This window comes from Mus musculus, chromosome 2 (assembly GCF_000001635.26).
Source record: "Mus musculus strain C57BL/6J chromosome 2, GRCm38.p6 C57BL/6J".
Lineage (NCBI taxonomy): Eukaryota > Metazoa > Chordata > Mammalia > Rodentia > Muridae > Mus > Mus musculus.
Window position 1 is genome coordinate 93,757,475 of NC_000068.7, and position 15,829 is coordinate 93,773,303.

General features: G+C 45.7%; 1 protein-coding gene across 6 annotated transcripts in view; it reads right to left on the bottom strand.

Moving 5' to 3' along the window:
* Positions 1-15,829, bottom strand: part of Ext2 (exostosin glycosyltransferase 2) — a 126,938-nt gene that overhangs the window by 61,844 nt on the left and 49,265 nt on the right. For all 6 annotated transcript variants that reach the window (NM_010163.3, NM_001355075.1, XM_006498733.4 and 3 more), the window contains one exon: positions 5,079-5,210. In NM_010163.3, coding sequence (NP_034293.2) covers positions 5,079-5,210 — 132 coding nt within the window. The remainder of the gene's footprint in view (positions 1-5,078; positions 5,211-15,829) is intronic.

Genomic DNA, 15,829 nt, shown 5'->3' on the forward strand with positions numbered 1-15,829 from the left:
TAATTAGGTATTTTCTTCATTTACATTTCCAATGCTATCCCAAAAGTCCCCTATGCCCTCCCCCCCCCCCCCGCCACTCCCCTACCTACCCACTCCCACTTCTTGGCCCTGGTGTTCCCCTGTACTGAGGCATATAAAGTTTGCACAACCAATGGGCCTCTTTCCACTGATGGCCGACTAGGCCATCTTCTGATTCATATGCAGCTAGAGATAAGAGCTCCGGGGGTACTGGTTAGTTCATATTGTTGTTCCACCTATAGGGTTGCAGATCCCTTTAGCTCCTTCGGTACTTTCTCTAGCTCCTCCATTGGGGGCCCTGTGATCAGAGCTAAACAAAGAATTCTCACTTGAGGAATACCGAATGGCTGAGAAGCACCTGAAAAAATGTTCAGCATTCTTAATCATCAGGGAAATGCAAATCAAAACAACCCTGAGATACCACCAATCAGAAGGCCAGGGATTCACCCCCAGCTCTGGAATTAAAGGTGTGTGCCACCACATCTGGCTTTTTCATAGGGGTTTAGGAGACTGACTGTACCCTAGTCCTCACTTTACTGCCTGCACTCTCTCTCTCCATCCCTAGTTGCCTCTCCCCAGCGTAAGCTCAGTGAGAAGTCCTTTTCCGAGCACAATCTCTAACCTAGGCAGACATGCTATATTAGTGCTCAGGGCTCTCTGTGGCAAACCCTCCCTGGCCCTGAGAGTGGAACACAGTGTGACTGCCATCACCCTGTTGATTAAAACAGTGAGGCACCTGGTGATGAATGCTCCAGGAGGCCACCCCTCAACCCCTCACTGTCTGTCACCCACAAGCCATAGCCATTTCTATATTGAATGGAGACAGCTGTATCTATCCGAAATACAGCTTTCACCTCTCATTCCCCTGTCTGAGCATGCACAGAGCAGGCGGTAGGCCAGCAGCACACCTTTGAGCATCCCAGAGCATCCTTGATTTACTGAGCACCATCCACACCTACTCCCACCTTGGGTGTCTGACATTGTAAATTTGCTGGAATCTGGAGGAGAGACTCCCCGCAGGCTGGGCTCAGAGTAATCTCATCTAAGTCAGCTAAATATTCCTGAGGGGAGGGAGAAGTCAGCTACACATGAGTCATTGCTATCCAGCTTCCCCCCTACTGCTTCCACTGCCGACGCAGAAGTGAGCCGCCCTGGGTGTAAATCAGGAGTCTCATCACCTGCCTGACTACAGAGGTGATGAACACCAAAGTGTCCTGAGTAGGTATTTAGGAAAGAACCAAACAAAAATATCAAGCACATTACTGGACGTGCACCTAGCTTTTGCCTTTTGTTCTCCTGTTATTTACCAAGCTCTGAGTTCCTTACTTTGACCATTCTATCTTAAACTCCAAGCATACCCATTCTAAACCCACACTTTCACAGTTTCTCTTAGTCTAGACTCACAAAAAGAGAATTGAAACTCCAATTATTTATTCTTAGAACTCTAGATAAACACACAGGGTGAAGTCCTTAATTCCCAGACAGTCTGCCCAAAGATGCTGGTAGCACTTGCAGATGAGCACACGTGAGAATCTTCAGTTCAAACCTGCACCATATGCTAGTTCAGGAGTTAGGTTCCACACTGGGGGGGGGGGGGCAGGCGCGCGGGGGGGGGGGGGGGGGCTCAGTGGCTCCCACGGGACTTTACCGGCAGTGTGAAGCCCACATCCTCACTTGTTTACACAACCTGTCAACTCTGTGACCAGCACAGGCCACAGGCATTATGTGTGCACTGTGAGACTTTACAGAGGACATCTATCACTCCCCTGCGTTCTAAGCAGGTGGTATGCGGGGGACGACCAAAATAATGGCTATCATACTGGCATGTGAGTCCTGCAGCTGCTTAAAACCTCATAGGAAATTATGCTTTCATGTGTGTTAGGCAACGGAAAGAAACAGATTCCACGCTTTTAGAAGTCATGTTTCCTGCGTGGGGGTTTGCAAGGCCTTGTGGAGGAAGGATGCATATGCAGGTCCCTGGGAGGAGGAGCTGATGGCAAAGAAAGGCGTACTGGGCTAGGGAGGAACAATAGGTGGGCATGCTGGAAAGAAGTAACTTGGGCCATAATGGAGAACTCCTCAAAGCAAGCAAGAGAGAGGGCTAGGAAAGCAGACTGGAGCCAAACTGAGAAAGCCCCTCAGAGTGAACCTGGCTCACCAGGGAGAACAATTAATCTCCCATCCATGGCTCCAATCTACCTGGACTCGTTCTCTCCTGGGTTCCTCAAGCAGTTTCCAATGCCGTCCCATCACCACGCACACCAGTCCTCTACACTGGCGTCACACAGGTTGATCCCAAGTGTATTCTTATTCCACTAATACTATAGTGATCTATACACCATCTACACAGAGCAAGGACACCTCGACCACATTATCAGTATTTTGTGACCCAGCCCTCCCCAGGCTTCATCTCCTCCTTCCTGTTACAGTGCCCCGAGGCTCCTGGATCCCGGTCCCATGTCTCTCTTTACTTCCCTTTGCTGAAGAGGCTGTCTTTTATGCACTGTGTGTTTTTGACACCTTTATAAAAAAGTAAGTGGTCATCTATTCTATTCCACTAGTCTTTTCTGCCATGGCTCAGAGGTATAACCTGAAGTTATACTACTACATACATGTAACATGTCTGGCATCGGTTTCTGTGTTTAAGATTTTCTTGGCTATCTGTGGGGTTTTTGCGCTTCCATGTGAATTTTAGGAGTGTTTTTTTTTTTTAATTTCTTTTTTTCTGGTTATGCGGAGCCTGTCACTGGACTCTTTATGGGGACTGTATAGTCTTTGGATTACTTTAGGTATGCTTCAGTCTATGAGCACTGACGTATTTCCCTTGTCTAGTGTCATCACCTTCCATCAGTATCCTCAGACTGCATTAAAGAGGTCTTTCTCCTCCTTGGTAGGGTACCCCCAGGTTATCTTGTTCACTTATTTATTGACTGAAGCTATTTTGAAAGAAACTTTTTTCCTGATTTCTCTTTGGGGAGTTAGTTACTGAGACATAGAAAAGCTTTTTATTTTTGTATGTTGATTTTGAGCCCTGTCACTTTGTTGAAAATACACACGTGACCTAAGAGTTTTCTGGTGTGCCCACAGACTCTTTTAAGTAGGACCACAGTATCAGCAAATGGGGCTAGTTTCCTATTGTGTCCTTTTCACTTCTCTTTCTTGTCTCATTACTTTAGCTCTAGTGACTATGAGTGAAGAGTGAGCACCCGTCTCATTCAGGGTTTGGGGAAATCCGCCCAGTGTATCCCTGTTTGGTAGAACACTGGCTGGCTATTTGCCTCCAAAAGCCTTTACTACACGGAGGTAACTTCTTTCTAGTCCTAGTTCCTTCAGGACTTTATCATGAAGCCACTGAACTTTGTCTAATGCCTTTTCTTATTCACCAAGAAAACCGTGTAATTTCTGTCCTGAGGTTAACTCATCCGGTGTGTAACATTTGCTCTTTCGTATGAATGTTGAAGTAACGTTGCATCCCTGGGGTGAAACCAAGTTTGTTCTGATAGATGATGTTGATGTCCTCTTGAATTTGGTTTGTAAGTATTTTGTTGAAATTTTTTTATCCAACCATGGGGGTTGGTCTGCAGTTTTGTGTTCTTATCTGGTTTGGGGTAACACTGGCTTTACAGGATGCTCGGCGGTGTTACTTCCTTTTCAATTTGATGGCACAACGTGAGTTCTGGGTGAGCTCTTCCGTAAAGGGTTGCTTGTACTCAGCAGTGAGCATGCCCAGCCCTAGCCTTTTCCTGTGGGAAGACTTTCCACTGCTACTTCAATTGTGTGGCTTCTTAAAGGTCTCTTTACGTTGTCTTTATATTCTTTTACTATTTAATTTCAGTAGGTGATATATACTTAGGGATCTATCTGCTATTTCCAGATTTTTCAGCTTTTCGAAAAGTTACCACAACATTCTCTAGTGACTCTCCCGACTTCAATGGATTCTGCTGTAACAATTCCCGTCATCTCTAATCCTGCTGGCGTGGCTCTGCTCTTTCTTCTGCTGGTTTGGTCAGAGCTTTGTCCGTCTTGTTCATCTGTTCAAGAACCAGCTCTTTAACTCTGAGCTGTTCTTCAGTTTCTAGTTAGTCAACTTCCACCCTGACCTTTATGGTATCTGGCCATAGTGCATTTAGGTTTGCTTCTTCTGTTTCTAGAACCTTCAGTATCAGTATCAGTGGGTAATTTATTTGAGATTGTTCTGATTTTTCAAGTTTTTACTTTATATGTATAGGTGTTCTGTCTGTGTATTAATAAGTATACCTGGTGCACACCTAATTATTAGGTGTATTACTGATCCTTGATACCCGTGGAAGCCAGAAGCGGGTGTCAGATCCCCTGAAACTGGACTTACAAAGCTTGTAAGCCACCACTTAGGTGCTGGCAATGGAACTGGTGCCTCCGGAAGGACTTAGAACTGCTGGGCTATCATACTAGACCAGCGGTTTCCTTTGAAAAGTTTGAACGCTAACTGCTGTAACTGGCTTCCCTTCTTTCCCAGAAGCTTGGTAGGCTGTGCTGCTATTTCAGCAGAGTGTAGGGTGTTTAGTCGCCTCCCTGACTTCTTCAAGAACTCACTGTTAACGAAAGAGTCTGCTGTTCAATTGGTAAGTGCTTGTGTATTCCCTGTGGCTTCTCTCGTTGCTGATTTCTAGTTTTGTTCTGTTGTCTAAGAGGTAGAACTGCTTCAGCGTTTTGCATCTGTTAGGCCTGCTGGATCAGTGACACCTAATGTGATGGACGGTAGAGAAAGCTCTATGGGCTGCTGAGAATGTGTGTCTCTCATCTGTTGGATGGCATGGTCTGTAGATGTCTGTTACATCCAGCTGTGTGGGTTAGCTCTGCCATTCCCCTGCTTTTAGTTTGGAAGACCTGACTAAAGGAAAGAATGGTGCCCTGAAGTCCCCCAGTATTACATCAGGACTTAGCTGACCTTTCATGACATTTACTGTTTATAAATTGGGAGCCCACAATGTTCATCTGAGACAGCAGCATTTCAATACCCTCTTCCTGGGTTGTACATACTCCTTTCACCCACTCCAATGGTTCACATGGCTAGCACTTACCACAGCAGGAGGGTCATTCCACTCTTCATAGGAGATGGCTGCATATGGATAGATCCTGTCATTGATGATCTGTAGGGTGGCCAGGGCAATGGCTTTAATGGACTGGAAGTATGCCTCCCAGAACCACCGTGCCTACAAAGAAAACAACACAAAGCAGGTGAGCCAGTGACATGTGGGGGACCAGATGCCCTGTCACAGCCACTCTAGGACTAAGTGGTTCCTTCACTTGGGTGAAGGGGTGCTCCCTCTGCCACACCAGCTGTATCAGATGGCAGTCAGAGCAGAATAGTAACCAAGGAAGTACACAGAGTTGTCGCAATAGAAGAGGGCCTATGATGATGAAAGTACCATGTGTTATGTCTGACCATGTTTAGAGTCTTTGTAAAAAAGGTACAAAGTTGAGATGGCCCTGCCTGTGGTTAAAGCACCTGCCGTATTATCAGGAGGACCCAAGTTTGGATTCCCAGACCATATGTAAATGTGAGGTGGGCATGAGAGCCTACACATAATCCCAGGATCAGAACCTGGAGATAGGAGATCCCTGGAGCAAGCTGGCTAATAAGACTGGTCTTATCAGTGAGCTCTAGGTTCGATTGAGAGACCCTGCCTCAAAAAACACATCAGAAAAGCCATGAAGAATGATTCTTCATCTCAACCTTGTGCCTTCATATGCACACATGCAAGCACTCACACACACAATTACATATGCACACATGCATACTACACACATGGAAATGGACAAACCCCGATTAGATATAACATATATAGAGTATGTTAGAAGTCTTGTGTGCATGGGTAAGTGAATGTTTATGTCTATGCAAACTCCTAAGGACAGCCCTGGTAAGGCTGGGAGCATTCCGCACCCCAGATACCCTATGCCACGTCTAGCCAGCATCTCACTCCTTTAAAGGTTCCTGGGACACAGATTTTTCTCATGTTCACTCTTGAATACCATGCAAAAGGCATCAAATGATGTTAATTCTCTCATCACAGACTTACTTGATGTCATTTGGAACACCTAAGCTGTGTTCTGGAATCAAGGTATGGCTGGCTTCACAAAATGAATTGAAAAGCGCTCGCTCGCTCTCTCTCTTTTAAATATTTCTTGAGGAATTTAATGCAAATTTGTCATTACTTTTCTTCCTTGAAAGGGTTTAGAAGAATTCATCAAAGACATGACTGGGGCAGGTTTCTCGTGAATATGTATGTCAATGTTTTATTTGTTATTTTTGCTTCTTCATTTGAGACAATGTCTCACAATGTAGCCCAGATTGACCTTGAACTCCCAAACTTCCTCTTTATTCTCCCAAATGCTAGGATTACGGGCATATGTCCCCATGCCTGGCATTATTTTATCTTGCTTGAGACAGCATCTCACTCTGCAGCTCAAACTTGCAATTCTCCTGTTTCAGCTTTCTCGGGTATGGCTTAAAGTTAATGATTTTTCTTTGCAGACATAGAACGATGCGAATATGGATGAATGAGCTTTAAAAAGGACTGTTTTCCAAGAAAGGGCTTATCCTGTTTAGATTGTTAGGTTTCCTGAAATAAAGCTGTGGAACGAAGCCCTTTCCCCCAACCTTAACCTGTCAGTGGGCTCTCTTCGGGTGCTTGTCTTTCTGACATGTAGTCAATTTGAAGATTCATTTTAGAAGGAAAATTTGTGTTATTTTTTTCCTTTTTCTCCATCATATTTTTGAGCTTTTTTTTTTCTTTTTAAAATATTTGTTTATCTATTGTGTGTGTGTGGTACGCATGTGACTGTGCTGTGGTGCATGTGCCAGGCGGAGGCCAGAGGAAGACGTCAAGTCTCTACCTGTGCACTTGTGCATATGTGCACCTGAATGCTGGCCAAAGGCCAACTGTGGAGCACAGCCACTAACTCAAGATGCCTCCAGTCATCCCCCAGCCCACAAACAGCAATTCACTCAGAGAGGAAGCAAGCTCTGCCAATAATCACAACTCAAGTGTCTCAGCCTGAGAATGAGTGAGCTTCTTAGGCTTAATTGCTTCTGCAGGACCTTGATGGTAAGAGCTCAGAAGGCATAAGTTACAGCCCCACCAGGCCTCTCTGTCAGCTACCTGTCCACAGAGACAGGGAGGCTGCAGCCACGTGGGCAGTGTTCTCTTCCCAAGAGCAAACACAAATACTATGTTACCTTGTCTCCAAGAAAATATATGAGCTATCTTTCTATCTATACTAGAAGTTTGAATGATGGAGACTTTGGCAGTCATGTTAACCCTCCTGGTGGCTGCATGGGGGAAGTCAGTCATGCAGGAATAGATCAGATCAGTAAGATCTTGATTAGGCATTGAACCAGATAGCACTAAGCAATTAAAGCAGACGGACTTCACAGTATAAGATCAGCAAAATTCCAACACTTACACACAAGGAACTCTGAGAGGGACAAGGCTAGATCCATGTGAGACTATAAACTACCCAGCCAGGGGCCTGGGGAGATGAGTCAGTGGGCACAGGAGTTGCCGTGCTGTCCTAAGGACTGCATTTGGAGCCTCAGCACCCAGGTAGCCGCCAGGCAGGCATGGTGTCTAGCTATAATCCCAGCTCTCAGGAGGTGGACATGAGATCCCTGGCTGAGTAGACTGAGTATAGACTGTCTCAGTAAATAACGTGTTAACTGATTGAGGAAGACACTGGCTGCCAGCTTCTAGTCTCTACCCACATGCACACAGGTGCATGAGCACATCTGCTAACACACATAAATATGCACATATGTACAACATACATGTAAAATACTATCATAAGCAAACAATTGAACTTGTAATTTCCATTTATGTATCAATTAAATCGCAGGAATGATTTTGCTCTTCAGTGATGCCATGCCAATGGGATCAACAATAACTAGTTTCTGTAGGAACCAGTGTAGGGAGGGAGGGAATGACAGTGACAGGCAGCTGATGTGTCTTGCAGCTGTTAAACTTATCTGCTTCCTAAATCTGTAAGGCAAAGGTCACAGTGTCTATCCTGTCGAGTTGAGAAGATTCTAGGAGCTGAGGTTCACAGAAACCATCCTCCAGGGCTGCTGTAAGCCGAGCACGGCTGCTATCCCCAACACATATGCTATGGTTTGAAATATGAAGTGCCCCCTACAAGTTCATGTGTCAAACTTGTTGGCTCCCAGCTAGGGTTCTATTTCAGCAGGTTCTAGAAATCTAAGAAGGAGGGCCTGGTTGGAGGAAACCTATCACTGGAGGCATGCCTTTGAAAGCTATTCCGAGTCCCCAGCCGCCTCTGCATGCTGCTACCATGATGATCTGCAATGGCTGACGTGATGTGCCACTTGCCCATGTCTTCTGCTGTACATGTAATCCTACATGGAAGGACAAAGTCCTTTATGCTGAGTCAGCTTTTTGTTTCCCCCTTAAACTTCTCACTCATGCCCAGCTAGAATGCAGACATGGTTGACTGCATGTGACACTGCAGGGGTACGATAACTAAACAGAAAAGGCCAACATGCTGAAAGTGACAGGGACAAAGCACAGGAAGAAAGGTGGGTTCCCCAGTGGCTTTGCTATAGGCTGTGAGGCAATGTGAGGCAACGAGAGCCACATTTTTAGCAAACTGCAGAGGTGCCCTGTTTTGACTAAGATTTTATCAAAAGGGAACGTCAGTCAACTATTTTTTAAATGTATGTGTGTGAGTGTTTTTCCTGCAGGTATGTCTGTGCACTGCATGTATGCCTGGTGCCTGTGACAGCCAGAAGAGGGTACAAGATCTCCTGGAACTGGAGTTACAGAGGTTGTGAGCTGCTATGTGTGTGCTGGCAACTGAACATGACTCTCCTGCAAGAGTGGACTGTGATCTTAACAACTGAGCTGTTTCTCTCAGTCTGAATTGCTGAATGTTGTCAAATGATTTTCCCTGCTTTATAAGACGATCTTATGAGGACCTCCTTTATTTTGTTAATTCAGGAGTTTACACTGGCTGGACTCACTAAATGTTAACTAATCTTACATTCCTGCCTTCTCTTTGTGATGATCTACCAACCTATTCCCTTTACTGCTCAGCTTGCTTGGTAGCAGTATTTTTAGGACTCCTGTGTTAATAGAGCACAAATCACTGATTTTAATATGCCCTGTTATTTTATATAATACCAGCAACAAAAAGGAGTTTCAATTAAAACATGACACAGAATTATAACAACACAATCTTGATGTCAGAGATGTTATTTTTAAATAAGTATATGGATGAGGTATGTGTATGCGAGTGTAGGTACCTATGTAGACCAGAAGAGGGCATCAGATCTCCCTGAACCTGGAATTATAGGCATTTGTGAGCAGTCTGACCTAATCAAACCTGGGTCCTCTGTAAGAGCCAGCAGTATGTGCTCTTAAGAACTGAGCCATTTCTGCGCCCCAAGAGACAATGATATTTAGATGTAGAAATATATGGGGTTTGGAATCTATTAAGTAGTGTGTGTTCTTGTTTGACCTCCAGACAGGCCTCAGAAGGGCAGCTGTCACTGCTCCTGTCTACTAACTCACTTCTGTGCATTACTGTCCAGCCAACCAGCCTCTGGGAAGGGCAAACAGACCCACAGCCAGGCTTCCCATAATTTAGATTGCATTTAGCTTACTAAGTTTTCACCAGGACAGACAACTCTGAAAGTCATTAAAGAAACAGAACATGTTTTCTTAGATACCTCACCAGGACAGTATCATTAACAAAGCCAAGGTGTCAAAACTGAGTGCAAAGACCCCATGTACTCAAGAGCGAGTAAATGAGTCCTGTGTGTCACAGACAGTCCCAGGAGACACACACCAATGAGGTGGGATCACATCTGCTGGAGAGCAATCACAGCTTAGACTCCTTGTTGCATCATCAACTTGACGAAGGTAATGGAAGCAGTATGAGATTGGACTAGATCTAACTTGAGTTCTGCCATTAACTACTTCCAGAACACTGGCGAGCTGCTTAATTTCCCTGGGTCTCAGTGCAGCATCTTCAAGTGGAGCCAGAACCACGAAGTCCGCGCCTGATACTCAGTGACACTACAGCCAAATTTCCTGTTTCTTCTGCTCTTCATTGTTGAATGCCTCTCTGTACCCTAAGATATACCTGCCATTTAATCCCCTACTATCTGTCTTACCCAGTCTGCCAAAGTACAGCCCTATGCACACACACGCATGCACACATGTACGTGCACAAATGTTCTGGCCCACAGACTCAAGATAATTTGTGAGTCTGTCTTCCTTTTAAATGTCTGCCTTCTCTTTTATCTTCCCAAATCCTCTCTGAGGAACCACCAGCTCCCACCCCAGCATTTAAGGGGCTTAGACACCTCTACTCTGCCCTAACACAAGTAAAAACTTGAACAAACTTTTAAAAAATATAATTTTTTTTTTATCCACTAGGCAAGTGAGGTGCCAGGACAGCCATTTCCCCCAAAACTGAAGAAAACAACAGGTGGAAACAGACCCCTAGTATATGTGGAGAAGCTTCTGCAGGTCAGTGCCAGGGAGAAACCTGAGCTGTGAGTGACAGATGCCTGCACAAACACGGCTCCAGAGTTCTGCCCGTGTAAGTCAGCTCAAATCTCATAGTGAACACCAGAGAGAACCCCTCGGGGCTTCTGGCCAGGGGCAGGGAGCGCACCCTAGCTTCATCTCTGCTGCCTTGGTAGAATAACCTGACAAAAGCCCTGCAGGAAAAAAGGCTGTCTGCACTTACACTTGTTTTTGAGTCTCTCTGTCTCTCTCTTTCTGTCTCTCTGTCCCCCTCCCCCTCACCCCCCCCCCCCCCCCCCCCGCAGCTGGCAGAGAAGGCTAGGCTGGCCACCTAGTGGATCCCAGGAATGGCAAGCCTTGCTGTCACACCTGGGGTGTTTACTAGTTCTGGGACTCCAAATGAGGTCCTCACGCTTGCATAGCGAGCACTGCTGACTGCGCTATCCTCCCACCCTCCACTACTTCTGCTGTGCTGTTTACTTTGCCCATTAGGGACTTTATCATGTCATTTAATGTTTTAAATTCTGTTCTGGCCAGGCAGTGATGGCGCACACCTTTAATCCCAGCACTTGGGAGGCAGAGGCAGGCTGATTTCTGAGTTCGAGGTCAGCCTGGTCTATAGAGTGAGTTCCAGGACAGCCAGGGCTACACAGAGAAACCCTGTGTTAAAAAAAAAAATCTAGTTCTGATACTTCCACCATCCCTCCCATGCCTAATTCTGGTGTGAATGTTTTGCAGTCTCTTCCACTGTTTTTGTCTTTTGAAGGCCTTACACACTTGTGGTCCAGTCATGGTGATCTGGGGGAGAAGGATTTGGGATAGTCCTGTGATGATAAGATGTGGGGCAGAGGGAGTATTCTCTGAGCCTCCATCTACATCTCAGTGCTTTGTGAGCAGCACCATTCCCTAAGACAGGGGTTCTGCAAACGTAAGAGTGGAGAGGTTGAGCTGAGCAGAAGCAAACAAACAAGGGAGCGTGTAGTCATCTACTGCTCTCTGCTCTTGACAGTTGGAGGCAGAGAACCCAATGATGTAGCTGATTATATATGTATATGGCTATCATAATGTATAAGCTAATAGGTAAATTTAAAAAAAAATGGCATCAGGAGAGGGGACCTGGAATGCTCTGCTCTTTAAGGACCTGTGCTCTGTGTGTTATGGTACAGGGATTTAAAAACATACTTGGGACTTATTCTAACCCTGAAGAGCAAACCAGAGTTTAGAACAACAAGCCTATCCCAGCTAATGTGACAGCATAGTCATACTGACCCCTCAGGAGGCGGTGTTGTGGTTGAGAGCTTGGGGCTCTTGCAGGGCCCAGTGCTTGGTTCTCAGCACTCACATTAGTCAGCTCACAAATGCTTGTAACAACAGCCCAGGGTATCCAATGCTCTCTTCTCATTCCCTTAGGTACCTGTGACCCTTTAAATAAAACCCCAAAGGCAAAAGAGAAGAAGGGGGGAAAAACTGAAAACAAACCAACCCAGAAACAGAACAAAGACATCTATGGTCTTCAGTTTCCAGAGAAAGGGTCACATGGTTGGAGTTACATAGTACTGAACTCTATGATTCTATTCACATGAGACCTGGAAAGACAAATATATATATGCTGATAGTTGTCGCTGGCTATCAGAGACTGAGAACAAGGCTGTGGATGGTGGTGGTGGACGTGTGTGTGTGTGTGTGTGTGTGTGTGTGTGTGTGTGTGTGTGTGTGTGTGTGTGGTAGTTGACAGGAAAAAGGTATAAGGGATATTCTATTCTGGGGTTAGTAAAAATATGTTTGTTGTGATGACACAACACTATATATTTGTCAAAACTTACAGAGATTCATATTTCATGGGAGTGAATTTAGTTTATTTAAGTTGCAACTTTAATAAAATGTATGTGAGAAAAGAAATGAAACAACAATTGCAACAAAACGGACCGTAACAAATGACATAAGTCAGCCTCTCTCCTAACATCCATCTACGCAGGACAAGGAAGAGGCTCTGCTCTAAGGCACTCACAAGCGCCCACAGGCTGGCCTTCACCAGAACGAGCCAGTCAACTGGAGTGGGAGGGGCACATGACCATGACTCCAGCTAAGGCACACTGATAGTTGGTGGCTGCTCCGAGGGGGAGTGTCAGTTCTCTTTTATTAAATTTTCTACAAGTTTTATTGATTGATTGATTGACTGATTGACTGATTTGAGGCAGGGTCTCACTGTATAGCCAGCCATGGCTGGCCTGGAACCTGCTCTGCTGAAAAGGCTGACTAGAACTCACAGAGATCTGCCTGCCTGTTCCTCTCCAGTCCTGGCATTAGAGGTGCACACTACCACAGTAGTCGAGGAGAGATGATTTTTAGCTCAGTGATTTGGTAATGATTATAATTTGGCAATGGTCATTCAAACCCATACGGTGGACAGTCAAGACTGAGGCCTGGCTAAACTTCAGCCTATTGGAGAGGGTGCTCTTCCGGAGTCGGTCATATGGAGGAGAGGAGGCTGCTGGGACTGCGATGCTGGAATGGAGGAGACTGTTAACGGTAAGGATAGGCTATATGAGAACTCCGTGCGTTCCACTCAACCTTGCTGTGAACCTAAAACTGCTCTAAAAGAAACAATTTTTAAAAACTACCCATACTTGGAGGTTCACATCTTCCTTGAAAGCATCCCAAGGCTCTTCTTATTCACACAACATTCCATTCTCTGCAACCCCAGCACCTGCTCTGTCCCCTGTGACCTCACGGGGAACAAACATAAGTTCTAGGGGGACTGACACTGTCAGCAGGCCCACAATGCAAACAAACTTTGCCAGCCTTGTGTACAGGCAGACTTCTCAGAAAGGGCCTGGATGCTTTTAAGGCAGGGGATTCCCTTGGTTCTCATAGCTTCTGTACACTGGAGCCCCAAACTTCCCCTGGAGCCCCAAACTTTCCCTGGAGCCAAGCCCCAAGTTCCAGAAAACTGTAACAGAAGCAGGAGGTAAAATTTTAACCTTAACACCACAACCAACCCTCCCCAGCAGCAGCAGCAGAGAACAGACTGGGCCCCACAGCAGTGACTCTATTTTAAGAGACCCGGTTGCTCCAGAGAACAGCTGAGAACCATTTTAAATGCAGGCGAAGCTGAGGGCAGGACACAAGGGACCACGCCTTGCTAACCAAATCTTTTGATTTCCTTCTCGGAGCTGCTATACAACATGATGCCTTTGCTCTGATGGCCAGGCTAGCTTTGAACTCACCATCCTCCTGCCTCAGCCAATCAAGTTCTGGAATATAGGTATGTACCACCACACTCAGCCAATAATTCTTGCTATGAATTAGTCTCTCCCGGGATTTGATCTCACATTTTTCTATAACCCTGAACATACGTTAGAATTTAGAGTCCATGCTGGGCATTTGCTGTCCCCTTTCTTTTCTACTTTCTTTCTTTCTGTGTACACACATGACACACATGCACATATGTGCACATTCCAGGCCATGACCTTAGCATGTCTTCTTCAGGCCCCTCTCTCTATGTGACCTTTCCAGACAGGGTTTCTTACTGAAACTACAGCTTGTCATTTTGGCTAGGTTGGCTGGCCTGTGAGCCCCATACTGACATACAACTCAGCTTCCCTTTGTGTCACTGTATTTTCTACAAGTTCAAGATCTTATTCTCTAACCCAAAGCTCTGGGTCACCCTGAGGTTAGATGGCAAAGAAGAAGATGGGTTGGTATTCAAATTCTGCCCTCAAACACGTGGCTGTCAAATTCCCAAAGGCCCATACATGGATACGTGCCATTCACTCGGAAGCAAAGTGTCTCTTTCTTTTATCTCCAGTCTCAGGAACTATATCTATGGGGGGGATTAAAGAATTAACATTCAGCTTACATAGTTCATTTAATGTTGCTTGTATGTGTTTACAACTGAGAGACAGACAGAGAGAGAGAGAGAGTTATAAAAATAATGAAAGAAAAAGAGGCCATGGTTTGAGAGAGAGCTGGGAGGACAGGGAGGTGCTGGGGGTGGGGGGGGCGGGTGCAGAGAGGAGAGGAACTTTTGTAAATATAAATACAGTACTCATGTATGAAATTCTAAATTTTTTTAAATATATGCAAATAAAAACAAATTAATATACAGTAATTCCTTCCGAGAAAACATTAGAGCATACCCTCCTTAGAAATCACAACAAGTGTGAAAATCTGAACAGTAACGCCCACAGGAGTAACGCCCACAGGAGTAACGCCCACAGGAGTACCGCCCACAGGAGTACCGCCCACAGGAGTAACGCTGGGAGGGAGCGCAGGAGTGCACTCAGGGAGGTCACACGGTTCCAATTAGGGTGTTTTTCAGGGGTCAATATATGGTTACAGGCTCCTTCCAAGTTCACATGGCTTTAGCTTACATGGTTGACTCCCAGAAAGAAAGGAAAGCCTAGTTTTCAGAGAAAGCTGGAACACAGGCAAAGGGAGGGGAAGTGGAATGGAATGCCCCACACCTTTCTCTGCATCCGGAAAGAGAATTCAGAAAAGGAGTAAGTTAAAGATCAGAGAGAAAACAGGAAGACCTAGCGCAGGCCAACAGACTCTAGCCCCCACAGCACTCGATGTCCCAGAGGCACATGGACCCGTGGAGTGTGACAAGCAAGCTCAGCTCTGCTCTGGGTAAGGCTGCAGCACTCTGTCGCATCCTCACCCCAACACTGGCCCTGCTGCAGGCAAGGCTGCCTGGGAGCGAGAGCGGGTGTAGGCCTTGCCTGTTTCACTCTTTGGCTCAGGCCCAGCACTCATAAGTGGGGGTGAGGGTCAGGAAACACCTGCCGATTAATGAGGCACTTGCTATGCAGAAGGCACCGTTTTAAGTGCTTTACCTGTATTCATTCATTTAATCCTCACAGCTCAAGGAATTACCCCTGTTTTATGATGAGAAAATTGAGGCACTGACAAGTTCATGGGGGTTACTGGTCCAGCTTTTCCCTGACTTAAAATTTAACCCAAGAAACACTGAAGTGTGCGCTGAGCTAGGCTCCCACTGAGCGCACTAGAGGGATCAAACAGCAGCTGAAAATCCTACAGTCTTGAGAAGCCTCCTTTTGCCAAATGAGGAGGCCATTTATGATCTGGCCCAGCAGAGGGCACGGGCTTGTGTAAGTCTCAGGAGCAATGATGGAAGAAAACCCTCTGAGAATAACCCCAACCAAGAGGTTTCAAAACTCAGAGCAAAATATTCTCTTTGACTCTAGAGGAACTGTTATGCTCATTCTAATACAGTCAGAAGCCAGCTCTCACTAGGGACATAAAAGCAGAAGGAAGAC